The sequence below is a fragment of the Protobothrops mucrosquamatus genome, unplaced genomic scaffold, assembly GCF_001527695.2.
Source record: "Protobothrops mucrosquamatus isolate PMUCROS unplaced genomic scaffold, P.Mucros_1.0 scaffold622, whole genome shotgun sequence".
NCBI lineage: Eukaryota > Metazoa > Chordata > Lepidosauria > Squamata > Viperidae > Protobothrops > Protobothrops mucrosquamatus.
In genome coordinates this window covers 655,282-670,947 of record NW_015386918.1, presented here as the reverse complement: position 1 = coordinate 670,947, position 15,666 = coordinate 655,282, and the positions used below count along the sequence as shown (strand labels likewise).

Genomic DNA, 15,666 nt, shown 5'->3' with positions numbered 1-15,666 from the left:
TTAGAAAGTCGACATGTAAAATAACTCAAAAGTACCAGAAAGAAATACATAGTGCTAGTTAGAAAATATTAGAAATCAGTTTAGAAATGAAGTCACAATTCTTCTAGGGATAACTCTAAAGCATTTTAACAAAACAAAACAAAAGTATAATTATTTACTGAAATATATGTTCAGTAAATATATATTTACTGAAATATATGTTGCGAGGAAAAGAGGAACTTTACCAAAGATATCAGACTGGAAACTAAAACTTGGAGAATAATGGCAAAATTAAGACCATATATTTACAACAGAAGTTTAACCAAATTTAACCGCTACATATTATGCAGCAAGGCAAATGTAAGTATTTTACAGTATGTTTTTTTAAGAAGTTTTATTAGTTTTTCAATTTTACAGCCAAGTATTTAAGGAGCAGCACTGTGGTAGGGTAGTCAATAGTCCAATAACAAAATCTTTCATACATATCTCAGATTACGTCATTAAAAACTCCCTCTCTATTTCCCTTAATTATTGTATCAAATTCAAATTAATACATTTCTAATTTTAGCCCAGACATTTGGCAATATAATTTTGTTTGTACATATCCAAGTCCTGTTTTAAAATTTTACCTATTTCCGATTAACATATTCCAATTTAGCCTTTAATAACCATAATGTTTAAACTTCGGATAACCCAAATTTCCCTAATTTCGTTACAAAATAATTATCATGTCTAAAATACACATATTATTCAAATAGTTATATTTTCAAAAGTATATTCTAATTCTCGTCCTAATAGCTCATCATTTACTAATAAACTGTCTTTCATTATCACAAACCCCTTTCCATATTACATTTCAAAACTATAGTCTAATGACTAATTTTCATTTCATTTATAAGTCTAAATCCTGGAGATTAAATCAGCCAATATCTCTAAAAGAAAACTTCTTAGCCCATTATGTAGAGTTTTAAGCTGTTCCATCATCAGTCAGGAATAAGGAAAAACAGGAAGAGGAAGGTCCCATTTTTAAATCTGACTCTAGCTTTCTTTTTGTGCCAAGCAGGTTTCCATACCAGTGCCCCTGAATACTCAAGTGGGTCTCCATTCCTACACATATTGTTTGAATCAAGGGAGACCATCCATTTATCAATTTTTCAAAGTAACTAGCCACTTTGCAGGCATTAGGTTGTTGGCCTAGTAGTTCAGGTCTCCTGTTTGATTTAAGAAGTTTATCATCAATTCAGTCAGGTCTTCTTCTATTTCCAATTTCATAAGTAGAAGGCTTAAGTAGAAGGTCATATCCGGAGTTATAGTTGTTGTTTGATTGTCAAAGTTGTCTAAGTTCTCATTATATTGTATTTCCATCTTAATGTTGTTTTCTTCAGTTTCTGTTGCTTTTTCGGTTACAAGTTCTTTAGTTGGAATCAAGATTTGCTTGTCAAGATTCTCCATGGGTTGTATTTGTTGTTGTGTAGAATGGTCTTTGATGTTAATTGGTTCCACTTCAGTTGTTTTTTGGTTTGTAAGTTCATCAGTTAAAGTCTGAGTTTCCCTTTGTAATTTTAAGGTGACATCTTTGTGTTTCACTCTGGAGTTCATTAGCTCAGTGACTTCAAGGATTTTTTCAAGTATAAGTTTATAGTTGAGTTGTGGGTAGAATTCCTCCATTTCTGTGGTGGTTAGAGATAATATTCTAGTGGAGGCTATGTTTGATAAAAGTCAACAAATGTCCACCTCCACTATTCCTAGAGGTTGTTTTTACCACCCAGCTGTTTCAGGTTTTTACCTTTTTTAGATAATGTGAAGGCCATTGACCTCACAGTCAAAAAAAGTTCAATTGTATCAGGTTTTGCCACAAGATGTCACCAATAGACTATAAAATCTTTTTCCAGAGAGCAATTAAACTATTATCCAAAAATGTTTTTTCACAAGTTAAGAAATAGATGAGATAATAGATCCCTGTAATAGGAGCTTTGGGGACCCCAATGCATCCAAAAGATACAAATCCAGTTATTTAGTTATTTAGCTTAGCTGTTCTTTTTTTTCCCAAAGCTTGATTTCCCAGAGTAAGTAAATGCTGCCGTGTTAGAAGCGGGGGGAAAATTTCAGGAAGCTTTCACAAGAAGGTAGTTGGGGTAAGAGAGAGAAAAGGAAGAGTCTCACCCAAATCCTCCGGTGCTTCGTTGTGCTTAGTTGTGAGTTTGGCTTTCGGCAGGCACGGCTTGGTGATCGGCCATGTTAATGGCCGATCTTTCCTCCGATGGTCCAAAGGAGCTGCCGCCCTTCCGCGATCTAGCGAGGGTCCTCCTCAGCGGTAGTCGCCCCTGCAGGGCGACTTTCGACCCTTTCCAGGGTCTTCCGACGGAGAGAAACCGGGTGGTGGAGAGAGGGCTCTCTCTGCACGTCCGCTGGCGCCGCGAACCGGAACCGGTTTTTAAAGAGAAAAAGTGGCTAAAGTTCTTTGTTTATAAATATATGTACAAATATTGTAAATCGATCAAAGTACAACAAAGGAACTTCAAGAGTAGATATTTATAATGTTTGCTTTAATATTTCTGCATGTATTTATAAAATAAATGCTTGTCTGATTTATGTTTCATTTCTGGGTCTGGCTTGTCTGATGTTTTACAGCACTGATAGCCATTGGAAGATACAGTATGACAATAGAGACAGTTGATGTTGGATGGTGCAAAGAAATTACAGATCAGGGAGCCACCCAGATTGCTCAGACTAGTAAATCACTTCGATACTTGGGACTGATGAGATGTGATAAGGTAAGAAACATTGTATAAACAACCGATATGACATCCCCATGTGTTTTACAAGGCACATTTTTTAATCTATTCAAGCAAGACAGTAAATGCAAATTCTATATGTGATCTTTTGGTCCTTTCTGGTTGTTTAATATTGAAGTTATGATGCTAACATAGTTTTACATAGTTTCACTTTCTGAATTTTCTCATTTATGTCTGATTGTTATATATAATTCATTAATATAACAATCTGCTTAGATTTAAAATAAAAATCTAAAAATATGCCCTGACCCCCAAAAAGAACAAAATGTATGACTGTAAAAGTCTTAATTTTGCCTCACATTTCTTGTTCGTAACTCATCATTTTAAAAACAAGAAACTTAATATATTTACTTAAAATGATATAAATACAGTATAACCATTATATATTATTAATTTTTCCATACATCATGGACTATTTCTTGCTTATTCAGAAAAACATTAAAATGTTTCTTTGTACTACATTTTTTTACTTTTAAAAACAAATTGAAACTTTTAAAAAAATTCTAAAGAATTCTAAAGAAACAACTATTTTGTTAGTGCGATTTGTTTACAGAGCATACTAGTTTATACCTGAATATTTTGTGAGGCAAGACAACCAAAGTACAGATAGTCCTTGATTTAGCAGCCCCAACTGGGACCAACAACTTGATTATTAAGGAAGGCAATCATTAAGTGAAAATGTGACTATGCTTATGCTCTTACATTGGCTTTACGAACCTGCAAAGATCATAAATGCAAAGATTGGTTGAAAAATTATTTTTCCATCACTGTACTGCAAAATGGTCACTATATAAGTCAGTTGCTAAATGAAAACTGCCATTATCTGAGAGTCTTATTTGATGAATAGTGCTAAAAATATCTGCTTAATTTCTTGGATTTAAGTTAGGCTTTCAATTATCAAATCAATTTTACATATATTTTGTGGGTATAATTAAATTTGCTCATACAATAAAGGAAGCTTTAAAAAAAAGTCTATGTCCTCCCTTGAAGTACCAAAAATTTCAATGATCTTGGCGTTTTAAACAGATTTTAGTATGCCATCAGTTAAACCATGTATAATCTATATACAGTATTGTTTGTACTCCTTTAATTACTTGCTTATGTTTTCCTGACTTGCTACAAAAAGAACTGCATGCTGTGAAGGGAAACAACTAAGCTAACAAGAATAAGAATCTGTGAGAGTGCTACAAAGCAAGTAGGGAAAACTGTTCTTGATTAATGGGGAAATATATATTGGCTATCTTGATGAGAATGCTGTAAAGTGTGGCATAAGAGACACCACTGGGGGTCATTTAACTTGCTTGTTAAACCTCTGTGTGCAAGGGAAAGCTGAAAAATAGCCATAAAAAGAACAAAATTCAGAAGCTGTATCCTGAATTTTAAATGTTTTAGATGCAATGTTGGCAGCTTAAGAGTTTCATTCCTCTTTCATAGTCAGAAAGTAGAGAACTTTTCTTCCTTAACTTTTCATATTTCATGCAGAATTCATTTATTTTTCCAACTAATGCTTTTAGAACATCATTACAGTAATATTTGGCAAATAGGAAAGGTTATTAAATGCCATTGTGACTAAAATATGTTCAACCACGCACTTGGATGAGAAGTACATTTGGGTTCAATTTTTCACCTTCTAATCTTTTCCAAAATATTGAATAAGTTGCTATACCAGATAGACATTTCCCTTTATGTGATGTTAACAGATATGGAAGAATCAACACAATGACTATAAGGAAAATATAGCAAAAGATTCCAATATTCTCCCCAAAACATTATTTTATGACATAATGTCCTTGGAGTCTTTTTCATGTGTACTTCATGTAAATTTAGAATTAGTAAGTCCTAACTAATCCAGAGAAATTGCTGAGCTGGCTAAATCCAGCCTCTGCTTAATTCCATTGATTATATAACTGGTTCTGGGCGACAGATTCCACTAGTGGTTATTGCTATTGATCCCCACTATGAAAATAATCAGATTAATTGCTTTTTCATCAAGTTCCTTTAGTGTAGTTCTTTTGATTTTCATACAGTTGACACAACAACTTTAAGGAGCAAAATGGCTTGATAATAATATTAAGTAAAATATTGTTTTATTGTCCTGTCGAGTCATTATTCCACTAAGGAAGAATAGAAATTTTAATCAAAAAAGGTGGATCTAAGAACTGTAGGCTTTTGCTGTCTGAATGAGTAAGGTTTCTAGTATGAAAATATTGCATGACTCCTTACTTAGTTGAGAGTAGTATTCTTCTAGAACAGCGGTTCTCAACCTGTGGGTCGCGACCCCTTTTGGGGTCGAACGACCATTTCACAGGGGTCGCCAAAGTCCTGGAGTTTTTCCTCATAGAATCCTTATGAAACGCAGTCTGGCATTTTTCCCCCCTTTTTCATGAGCTGTGCTACTCCCTCTTATTCTATTGGTTTTTGAAAGCCAATAGAATAGACTCTATTCAAGAGAGTCTATTCTATTGGCTTTCGAACGCCAATAGAATAGACTCTCTTGAATAGAGTCTAATTCTATTGGCTTTCAAAAGCCAATATGAATTGTCCAGGCTGTCTTTGCCCTGCTGAGCCCGCCAAAAGTCCCAGTCGGTAAACGTTGCTGCACGTTGTCTGCAGCTAAGGCGAGCTTTCTGGAAGTTTCCACCCCTCCCTGCTGAGCAACTACTAAATGTAAGTAAAAGAGGGCCGGGGTGGGAGGGCCACCCAGGAGCGCCTGGGCCTGCCTGCCACTGCACCGAACGGGCGGTGGCCAAGGTGAGGCTAGCGGGTCAGCGGCGGGTGCTGGGAGGGTAGCTGGCGTGCGTGGGGCCCGGCGGGTGGCTTACCTCCCTTGGGCTGGGCCAGCTGGTGGCCCAGCTGGTGGTCGGCCTATGCCGTCGCTGCTGCTTGCCATGGCCGCCCAGGAGTGCCTGGGCCTGCCTGCCGCCGCACCAAATGGGCGGTGGCCAAGGTGAGGCTAGCGGGGCAGCGGCGGGCGCTGGCAAGGTAGCTCGGCGTCTTTCAGGTCCTCTTGCCTGGCTTCCATCTGGGAGAAGCACAGGGCCAAGGTAAAAAAAAAAGCCTGGCGAAATACTCTCGAGGGGTAGCGTCGATCTGTAGCGGGAGGTGAAGGGGCGGGTGGGTGGGTGGGGGTCGACCAGAAGGGAACCGGGTCTGACAAGGGCGAAAGTTGAGTGAGGTTTTCCCCTTCGCCCCTCTCTCCGCCTCCCTTTGTGAAGCGGCGTCTCTGGCTGCTGCCTTCCCAGTCGCCGAGAAAGGGGGAAAAAAGAGCCGTGAGCGAGTTCCCCTTTCTGCCTTGTTGCTGAAAGCTTTTTTTTTTTTAAACAACTGCTCGTTCCGAACTCCTCGGGGCTTGTTTGCACGAGCTTGTGGCAGATCAATAAATAAAGGGGTGGGGGAGCCAAACCGTCCAAGGCGTTTGCACCCTGAACGTGTGGATGCTGCTTTCATGACTTGCCACCACCACCTCCTCTCTTCCCGCCCTGCTCGGGCAACGCGCTGCTGCTGCTGCTGCTGGCTGAGCTGAGCTGAGCTGAGCTGCGACGCCGAGCCGATCCCCACGCCTCCTGGTTGCCCGGCCGCGCTCTGCCCCCAGCCACCCTCCGTGCCGCGCCGGAGCCTCCCCTGCACCGCCCGGCCCGCCTCCCTCACCATCGGAGGGCATCTGTGTGTGTCTCCAGACCTTACTGGACTACCATCCCCAGCAGCCCTAAAAAGCACTGTGGAAGAGTGGGGAATGCTGGGAGTTGCAGTTCATCACCATCTGGAAAAACATGACTCTCCAAAGATCGATCAATCAATCCATCCTTCCTTCCTTCCTTCCTTCCTTCCTTCCTTCCTTCCTTCCTTCCTTCCATCTCCTTCCCTTCCCCTTCAATCTCTCCTTGCTTCCTGACTGGGGTTCTTCCTCGCGGGACGGATGAGTTTGAGGGGAAGGGTGAGGGGGTTGAGGTGGATGAGAGATGCAAGGAAGAACCCCAGGTGATCCCTGACGGAGACATCCAAGGGCCTCATAGTAGTAAACAGGAAAAGAAGGCAAAACATCTACATGCGGGTAAAAGGAAGACATGCATCGCGCAGGAGCGCATATACCGGGGCCCGGTCACGCGGTCACGTAGCCGGATGCAGGCACTTGAAAACGGCATATAAACCCTCCCCAAAACCGCCTCATCAACCCTGATGATGTCGGGAGGGCCCGATGAAAGCTTGGTTGCCTGTATTTTTAACAATGTTTTATTGCTTTTAAATTGTTTTTAAACTTTTTAATTGCTTTTAAATATTTTATCTCCTCTTGGTGATCGTGGTTATTTCGACATAATATGGACATACCCAAGAGTCGGATTTTTAGTTCTATTTCTAGCCATATATATATATATATATATATATACACACACAGTATTTCTACTGGGGCAGTTAGTTACATAGACAGGTTGTATTCATAATGTTCTATTAGTAACTTTTTCCAATTTATTAGTTTAATACTAGTACAATATTTCTAGTTTAACATTTCACTCTTACTTAATTTTGTAATATGGGAGTTATACCAGATACTCCCTTCAAATAATAGGGTACCATATAGATCAGGTGATTGAGCTAACCACTTGGGAATGAATTAAGCTGTGAGAGAAACAACCCCTTCATTTATTATTTTGCATACAGACTTTAGTAATGCAGTCTAAGGCAGAACATGCAAATGACGATCTACTTCATAAGAATAATATATAAGAAATGGGTCTGAATAAATTCACTTTGACAAAAATAATGCCTCAGTATTCAGGTAGTTGCTAGCCTTATAAGGTGCCGTCACTTAGTCCATTTTTATTGTTTTTAATCCATAATTCAAACTGAAGTGTCTTAACACTTAGAAAATCCAGGATGCAGATGTTTTTCTGTGAGTGTATTATTCAACTACCCTAAGCCCTCAGCACTGAGGTAATCACTGAAACTTTGTGGAACATCTCAGCTGAATAGATCAAGTGCCTAGCACTTCACACAGAATGATTTCACAAACCTTTTATTATGTTGTAGCTACAGGCAGGAATTATAATTAGGCCACCTGAGAATGTTGTTCATTCAACTATTAAGTTAAAAAATATACTTAAAAATAATTGAGAAAATAATACTCAGAATATAGAACACATAAACCTGTTAAACCCATTGAAAAGAAGGAAAAGGACATATGAAAGGTTTCTAAACAGTGGAAATCTGAATAGTGGATATTTTAAACGTATAAATAGTTCACCAGGATTATTTGTTTGTTTGTCAAATCTGTATAGCTGACCATCTCCATACAAGATTCCGGGTGAAGCCAATCCAAAAAATAAAAGTAACAAAAACAATATAATGCCATATAAAATCATAAAACAAAACTGATATATTGTAACATAAGTTATTACAATCAGGTTCTGGAATAAGAATATGGTTTGATTTTGTCTGTGAATTGTAGAATTTCAATAAATACCACCAGTGCTTTTATTTGACATACATGGCCAATTTTGGGTCATAAAGTAGTTTATTTTGGTCTCTATGTTATACATTGCTGTCTGTTGCCACAAGTCCCATAAATTCAGGTTTCTGTATTAGTTCAAATAAGTTGATATTCATCAGTATTCATCAGGTTGGAGGATGGGATAGAGCCAAATCTTAAAGTTCGCAGTTATGAACTGTACACATGATATACTAATTGATACATATGCTCTCTGATACTTGATATATAGTAGGAGATTCCAGACAAATATGATAACCAGGATTTCTAATATTAAATTCTCCCAATAAACTTATATTTAGTGTGTTACAGCTGCTTGTTGCAATTAGTATTTAGTTTGGTTTGGTCTTTTGCCATGAAAGAACATCCAAGTAATAAGACAATCCACATTCATCCTCTGCACTAACTAGTACAATTGCTTCATTTGGCAGTGCATCACTTCACGTATATTGTCTTTTATTGTTTACAAATTTCATTGATTTTGAGGATTTCACCATTTGACTTTTTTCAGTCTTACTTTTCTCACTCTTCCTTAATATATTTTCCCTCATTTTCTCATTTACTCCCCTATATTGCCAAATCACCTTAATGTACTTCTTTTGTACTTGTTATTCACTTTTGCATTCAGTCCACATTCATTCAATGCCCATTCATATTTCTTTCTGTTTTAGTACACACACGCTTTCTAAGTAGCCTATTCTCACTGCATTCAGCTTTTATGTATCTCCTGTCTTACAAAGTACATAGAACAATGTGCTTGTATACACCCGTTTTTGCCTCTTTTGAGAAACATTCCTTGCAACAGACCAATTACCATTCTGCCAACATTTTTATTTTCATCACAAGCACTCTGCATTCTATCTGCTTCTTTTAATTTAGCCATTCTTTGCTGTTCTGACCATGTTCTGTGCAACTTGAGGGGACGTTTTTTCTTTAGAACTCAGAACAAATGATCACATTCCAGTTTTGCTGAACTCTTATATGATTGTTCTGAAAAAAGAAAGCCAGCAATGAAATCTGAAGGGATCCTGAATAATTTTATTCAGCAAGTAGAGTAAGGTTGATATGTATCACTTTTCTACTTCCTTCAATAATTTCCAGCATAGCATATCCCATCACCAGCTTACTCTTCGGGTTGCTCGTGGCCTTCCTTTTCTCCTTTGCCTGAATCAACTCAAATTATTGATGTGCTAGTCCAGGCCCCTCTTCCCTACTGAAGTGTGCACAGTAAACATAGCATAGCACATCCCTCTGGCCTATCCACTTTCTAGTGCCTCCCCTCCCTCTGATCAGCTGTTGATATATTTGGATTTTTCCCTCAGTTACACCCCACTCCCAATCACTTTTGCTCAGAACAAACCCATTTCATCTTGTATACAGAACAAAACATCCAAAACTAGTGTTTGTGTTCAGGCACCATTCATGCAAAATGTGTTGTTCACTGTTCATACTAGTTCATGTATATAACATTTTGACTATCCTTATTTGCAGCTATTTTTTTCTATTTTTTTTCTCATCCATGTTTTTACAACAGGATACTATCTCTTCGTTTTGGAGCATTTTGGCTAGTATTTCACACATTCAACCTAAACCCAATTTTATATGAAATATGTTCACACTCTTCTATGCAAGTTAAGATCTCTAATTTAAAGACTACTTTGCAAACCAGAACATCACTGCATATATCCTATTAACCAGAAAGTACATACAGTACAATGTTGTGATACATACTCAGGATGACCAAAGTCTATAGGCCTATCTAATTAACATCTCTTCTGCTTTTGCAACTATTATGTATGATAGGGCCCACACACATATATAAGCAATATATTTGCTAAAATTACTGCACAGTGTACAAAAGTATCATGTTTTCATAGAAGTCTGGAAGTTGCAGTTTCAACATCTGGAAGATGCCAACATTGGCAAAGGCTAATATCGGCTTTATGTGATCATCCACATACTGCAGTAACATTTCTGGTCAGTTTTAAAATATAATTTATTGATATGTCTGAGCTGCCATAGAGCTTGTACCATTACAGATTTCATTCTTATTGATTAAAAGGCACTTCCTGTTTTTTGGACACATTCAGTGTTGCTGTAATATAGTTGTTTACAAAAGTGTTTAGGGCATGCAGGGTCTCTGTGTACTTGAAATAGAAGTTAAACCAATTTTCTATCCAAGTTGCTCTTCAGTTGACAAATCTCCCAATGAAGATTGAATGTTTCTATTATCAAAGCAGAAGAACTATAGATTAAACCCGTCATTTATCCCTGTCATAAAATGCAATCACTGTTCATTCTCTGCACTGCCTAGCACAATTGCTTCAGTTTGGTGTTTGCTCAGGGCAGTAGGACTGAGGGCGGGGAGAGGGGGGGGGAAATAACAATAGTAAAGAGATATTTGAAGAGAGTCTGTTGTTTTTTAACATACCCTCATCCAAGGATTTTAAGAAAATTAAACATATATTTGTGGTAAGAATGGAAAATGCCTTGAACATGTAAATCTATTTTAGTTCAACATCAATAAAGAAGTACAAAGTGAACAATTGTGACAAAGGAACACTGTTAAGAGTATTTAAATTAAATATTGATGTATTTTAAAATTCAATAAAAAATTCTAAGGAAAGTTACCTAGAAGTCATGTTCTTAGGTTAATCTAGTTTTTTTAATCTAAAGAATGATGGAAGCTGTCTGGCTCTGTGATATGAACTACAATCAGCTTAAAAATAATTGACAAATTAATCCCTTCACAGCACTGCAGTTGTAGAGATGTTAAGTTTAATTAGACCTTATTGATTGCTTTGTATGATAGAGGAATAAAGGTAATATCTCTGGTTAAGGTCTAGTACAGATATTTCTGACCTTCTAAGCTGTACATTTTAATTATTGATTGTGATGATTGCGGTTATTACAGAGGAAAGATTTTAATTCTTTTGCAATGAGAAATGTGGGGGGAGGGGCAAAATTGCCCTCCCTTCTCATGAAGAGATGGGTTTTTTATTGACAGCTAAAATATATGATTCAGATTCATATATTCAGATACATAAATAGCTTTTGCTTGAATGTTGTAACAATACAGCCTATCTAGATAGTATTACAATCATTCTGAAGTTTAGAGTTTAGGGACATTTTTCTACCCAGTATTTCTGCTGGAAGCCCAACTGGCTGCTATGTTACCCATTTTCATGTTATTGTGCTCTTTTCTGGAGATGTTAGTTATGACTACAGTGTATTATTGCAATGAATTTTATCTGAAGATGCAATTAAAGAGTGTTCAGAAACTCCAATATATCTAAAATGTAGTGGATAAATTGTCTTTTAATGTATGCATGCTTATACTACATCAACTTTGTTCCAAATCCATTGACTTCGGATGGTAGCACAATTCAAAATTCTGGTTCTTGTGATCCAATATCAGTACCTTCATTCTTATGAACCTATTAGGTCCATGTTCTTTATAAGGCACTGGGCCCATGTTCCTTGCAGAGCCCACTCCCAGCCTCTGACCATACCTACCCATGCCCATACTTATTCATACTTTGGAGCTTCTTTGCTTGGGATGTTAGACTTGTTTTACTTTTGTTTCATTTTAGGCAAATTATTAATACTTTGAAGGATATTGCTCCAAAAAATTTTCTGATAATTTTAAATACAAACACAATTCTGTATTTGAAAAGATAGCCATATTCTTGTTTAGTATGTCATGTTTAGTGTGTCATGTTTTAGAGTGAGATTAAAGGACAACATGTGATATTAGTAATAAATAATATATAAAATTATTTCTTTTACATGTAGGTGAGTGAAGTGACTGTGGAACAACTGGTACAGCAACACCCACATATCACCTTCAGTACAGTGCTACAAGATTGCAAGCGGACCTTGGAACGGGCATACCAGATGGGTTGGATACCCAGTATGTCCAGTGCCTCTTAACTCATGCTATGGCATTAAAAAAAGAGATTTAAACTGAACAATTGAAAATGGTTAAGGATTTTTAATTAATATTTCTTGCTTTTTATTAAATATATGTTTGGTGTATGTATATGCAAGAGAGAGAGCATGAGTGTATGGCAAATGTCTATTCAGTCTTTTAATGGAAATATTTGAAGAAAAATATGGTCAGATATAATTAATTTTTCTGAAATGTTTATTTGTCAATTTAAAATCTGCAAATCAGTAAGATTTTGCAGAAAGCTTGCCCTTTTTTGTAAATTGAATGTTTACATAAACTAGAATACTGTTTGGATGTTTTTTCAAGGTATATGTTCATGATAGAAACAATTTTTTTAGAGATGCATTATAAGATTTTTTGTTTGTTTGTTTCTTAAAAGCTTTGGGTTTTAACTTCTCAAGTGGGTTTCTTCTAGCTCTAAGGTTAGTTTCAGCAGTGTTATATGTTGTAATGACTTCTTGTTTCATGCTATTTCTTTATTATTAATAGTTCATAGTTCTTTTTAAATTGTAAATTGCAACTTCTTTCCCAAACTCCCCTTAAATTAGAAGTAATAGATAATCCTAAATTAGATTATCAAAATATTGCTAACCTCTTGTGCATTTTTGAAATGCACATTTATGAAAATCTACAAAGGTACAAAAATATAACATTTTTATGATAAAATTTATTTTGAATGGAATCTTTAATAAATGCTGGACCTAAGCATAATGGCAATTTAAGCAGACTATCTGTCTGGTCTCTTGGTTCTACAAAAATAATATTTTTCAGTTGCTTGTGAGTGTATGTATTTAAGTGTATATTTCTTGATTACATTTTTACATCTTTACACTTTCCAGTTTTGTACATCTTCATTTTAATGTTAAGCACTTTTTATTATTTAGATCTGTGAAAAGTAGTGTATCTAAGGATTCAGGATTTCTCTGTGTGTAAAGAAACTCAGACTTGCATTTCCTGTATGCTTCTGCAGCATCTCAGGGGAGAAGGAAAGAAACATCTGCCTCCACTTATAACTTCCTGTTATATCTAAATCTGGAGTATTGTAGTTAATTGAAAGTATGGTTAATTCAAACAAGTCAGAATCAAACTATTGTATCTGTTTCTAGCCTATTTCTTTAAATATAATTTAAACATAGGTATTTGGAGATGTATTTTTCCCCCAAAAAATGTTCATAGTTTATTTCAAACTAGAAATGTATTGTTTTGTTCTCTTTCTATGATGCCCAACTGCTCTGTGATTTAAATCTGATGTTCATAATGCATTTTTATAAAGCATTTTCTCATCCATGCCAATATGGTAACTTTTTCAAAATACATGGAAATTCCTGTAGGACATATACAAATCTATTCATGGGCCTTGGTTTTGAGTAAAAATGTTTGCATGTGTTAACTACTTATCCAAACAAATTAGGCCATGCTCATAAATATCTTTATGCTGTCATTCACTCAGGTTTACATCTATAATGACAAGTTATAATGAGATATGTAATCTCAGATGGAATCTTAACAACTTTAAAAAATGACAGCATATAAAACTACTTGCTCAAAATAATCTTTGTATGACCGTGTATTTGCATTCATGTTAACCATAAAGCATCATACTGATGTAAATCATCCCTTAGTAAGAGGTTTATTATCCCACCATGTTATATAATCCTAGGAATAAATTTTATGGAATTCAGTCTGGCCAGATGTGTATAGAATGACATTGTTATTCTTCATTCAACATAGAATATCAAATGCTGCAGTAAGGTAAAGAGAAGATTTTGGTAACATTAAATACTTGGTACTGACTGTTGTAAAATCTTTTTTGATGAGAAACTTTTATCTAGAATCAGAATTTCATTTTACTGAGGCATACTATTTATTTATTTATTTATCAAATTTCTATACTGTTCATTTCACATGTGTGACTCTAGGCGGTTTACAAACAATCTAATAAAACAATATAAAATATGACTAAAAACAAAGTTAAAAACAAAATTAAACCCAAAGTTAAAATTTACAAGTTAAAAGTGAAAATTAAAGTTTAAAAATTCATGAGGCTAAAGGTTAACTAGACTGAGGGAGAGCCCTCAAGCCACCAGTCATTCCCAGGGTTGCATAATAATCTTAAATCCTTATGCTAAGAGGCGTAGCTAAGAAAACCAGAACTGTGGGGCGCTCGCCTCACCTCTGGGCTAAAATGTTCCAAAAAGCAGGGGAAATAGCAAAAAAGGCCATCTTCCTAGATCTTGCCAGTCAAAATTCTTTAACTGACAGGATTCACAGCATGCCCTCCCTGCTTGACCAGCTGGAATGGGCTGATATAATTGGGACAAGAAGGCACCTTAGATACCCTGGTCCCATGCCATTAAGGACTTTAAAGGTAATAACCAACACCTTGAATTGGACCCAGAAACCAATTGGCACTCAGCACAGCTCACAGAGCAGAGGTACTGCATGTGCCACACTAGCCCAGAACTGCTTATATCGCTACATTCTGCACCAGTTGCAACTTCCAGATAGTCTTCAAGAGTAGTCTCAGGTAGAGCACATTGCAGCAGTCCATCTGGAAGATGACCAGGGCATGAGTAATTGAAGGGCTTCTTGATCCAGGAAAGGGAGTTAACTGGGTGCACACCCAAACTTTAGCAAAGGCTCTCCTATTCTCGACTGCCATTACTAAGGAACCAAATGCTTCCCTATCATTTATAATTATATTGGATAATTTTCATATTTTTATTGCATCTGATAGTATCAGCATTCATTTATTATTATGTGAATTCCTCTGACTCCCCAAATAGATTAACTGAATATAGACAGAAAATCACTAGAATATATACATGAGAAGGTTATTTTTATGTATATTAGACTACTATGAACTGTTACATTTCAGGATAATTGACAAAGACACACTGAAAACAGAATAGTAGATAACTTTTAGAATATAACAAATTAATAAAGAAATTTTTTAGATGTAACACTGAATTTATTTTTTAAAGGTTAACGCATTTTAATCTATAATATCAAATGTTCACAATTGACTTGAAAGTTGCCATTTTTCTCAAACTAGAAGACTTCAGGCAAAATAATTTGGAAAACAGCATTTATATTTTTGGTCTTGTTTCTTTTTTAGAGACTCTGAATTGTGATAAATCCCACTAATACAATTTTTTCAAAGAAAGTATTCCATTTTCCTTCTTTGATGCAAGTACTAAAAGGAAATAAAAAATAGTAACTTAACTATTATAATATTCACTTTGAAAATTACTTAATGATAAGTAATAAATAGTTTTGTAAGATTTTATCCAATATAATATATGTAGAAAAGATTTAAAGAGTATATATTTCAGTAGCAATTATACAAGAGATCACTAAAATTGAAATAAATTGTGAATGTACCTATACAGTGACTTATACAAGTTTTCAACAAACACTTATCAAAGTAGAATCATGATGAAAATGAGATTTTTGCC

General features: G+C 36.0%; 1 protein-coding gene across 1 annotated transcript in view; it reads left to right on the top strand.

The window, feature by feature from the left end:
• The window catches only part of FBXL17 (F-box and leucine rich repeat protein 17), a 129,132-nt gene extending 115,130 nt beyond the window's left edge, over positions 1-14,002 (top strand). The window contains exons 8-9 of the mRNA XM_015817686.2: positions 2,611-2,753; positions 12,052-14,002. Of these exons, the coding sequence (XP_015673172.2) occupies positions 2,611-2,753; positions 12,052-12,189 (281 nt within the window). The 3' untranslated portion in view covers positions 12,190-14,002. The remainder of the gene's footprint in view (positions 1-2,610; positions 2,754-12,051) is intronic.
• The last annotated feature ends 1,664 nt before the right edge of the window (positions 14,003-15,666 follow it).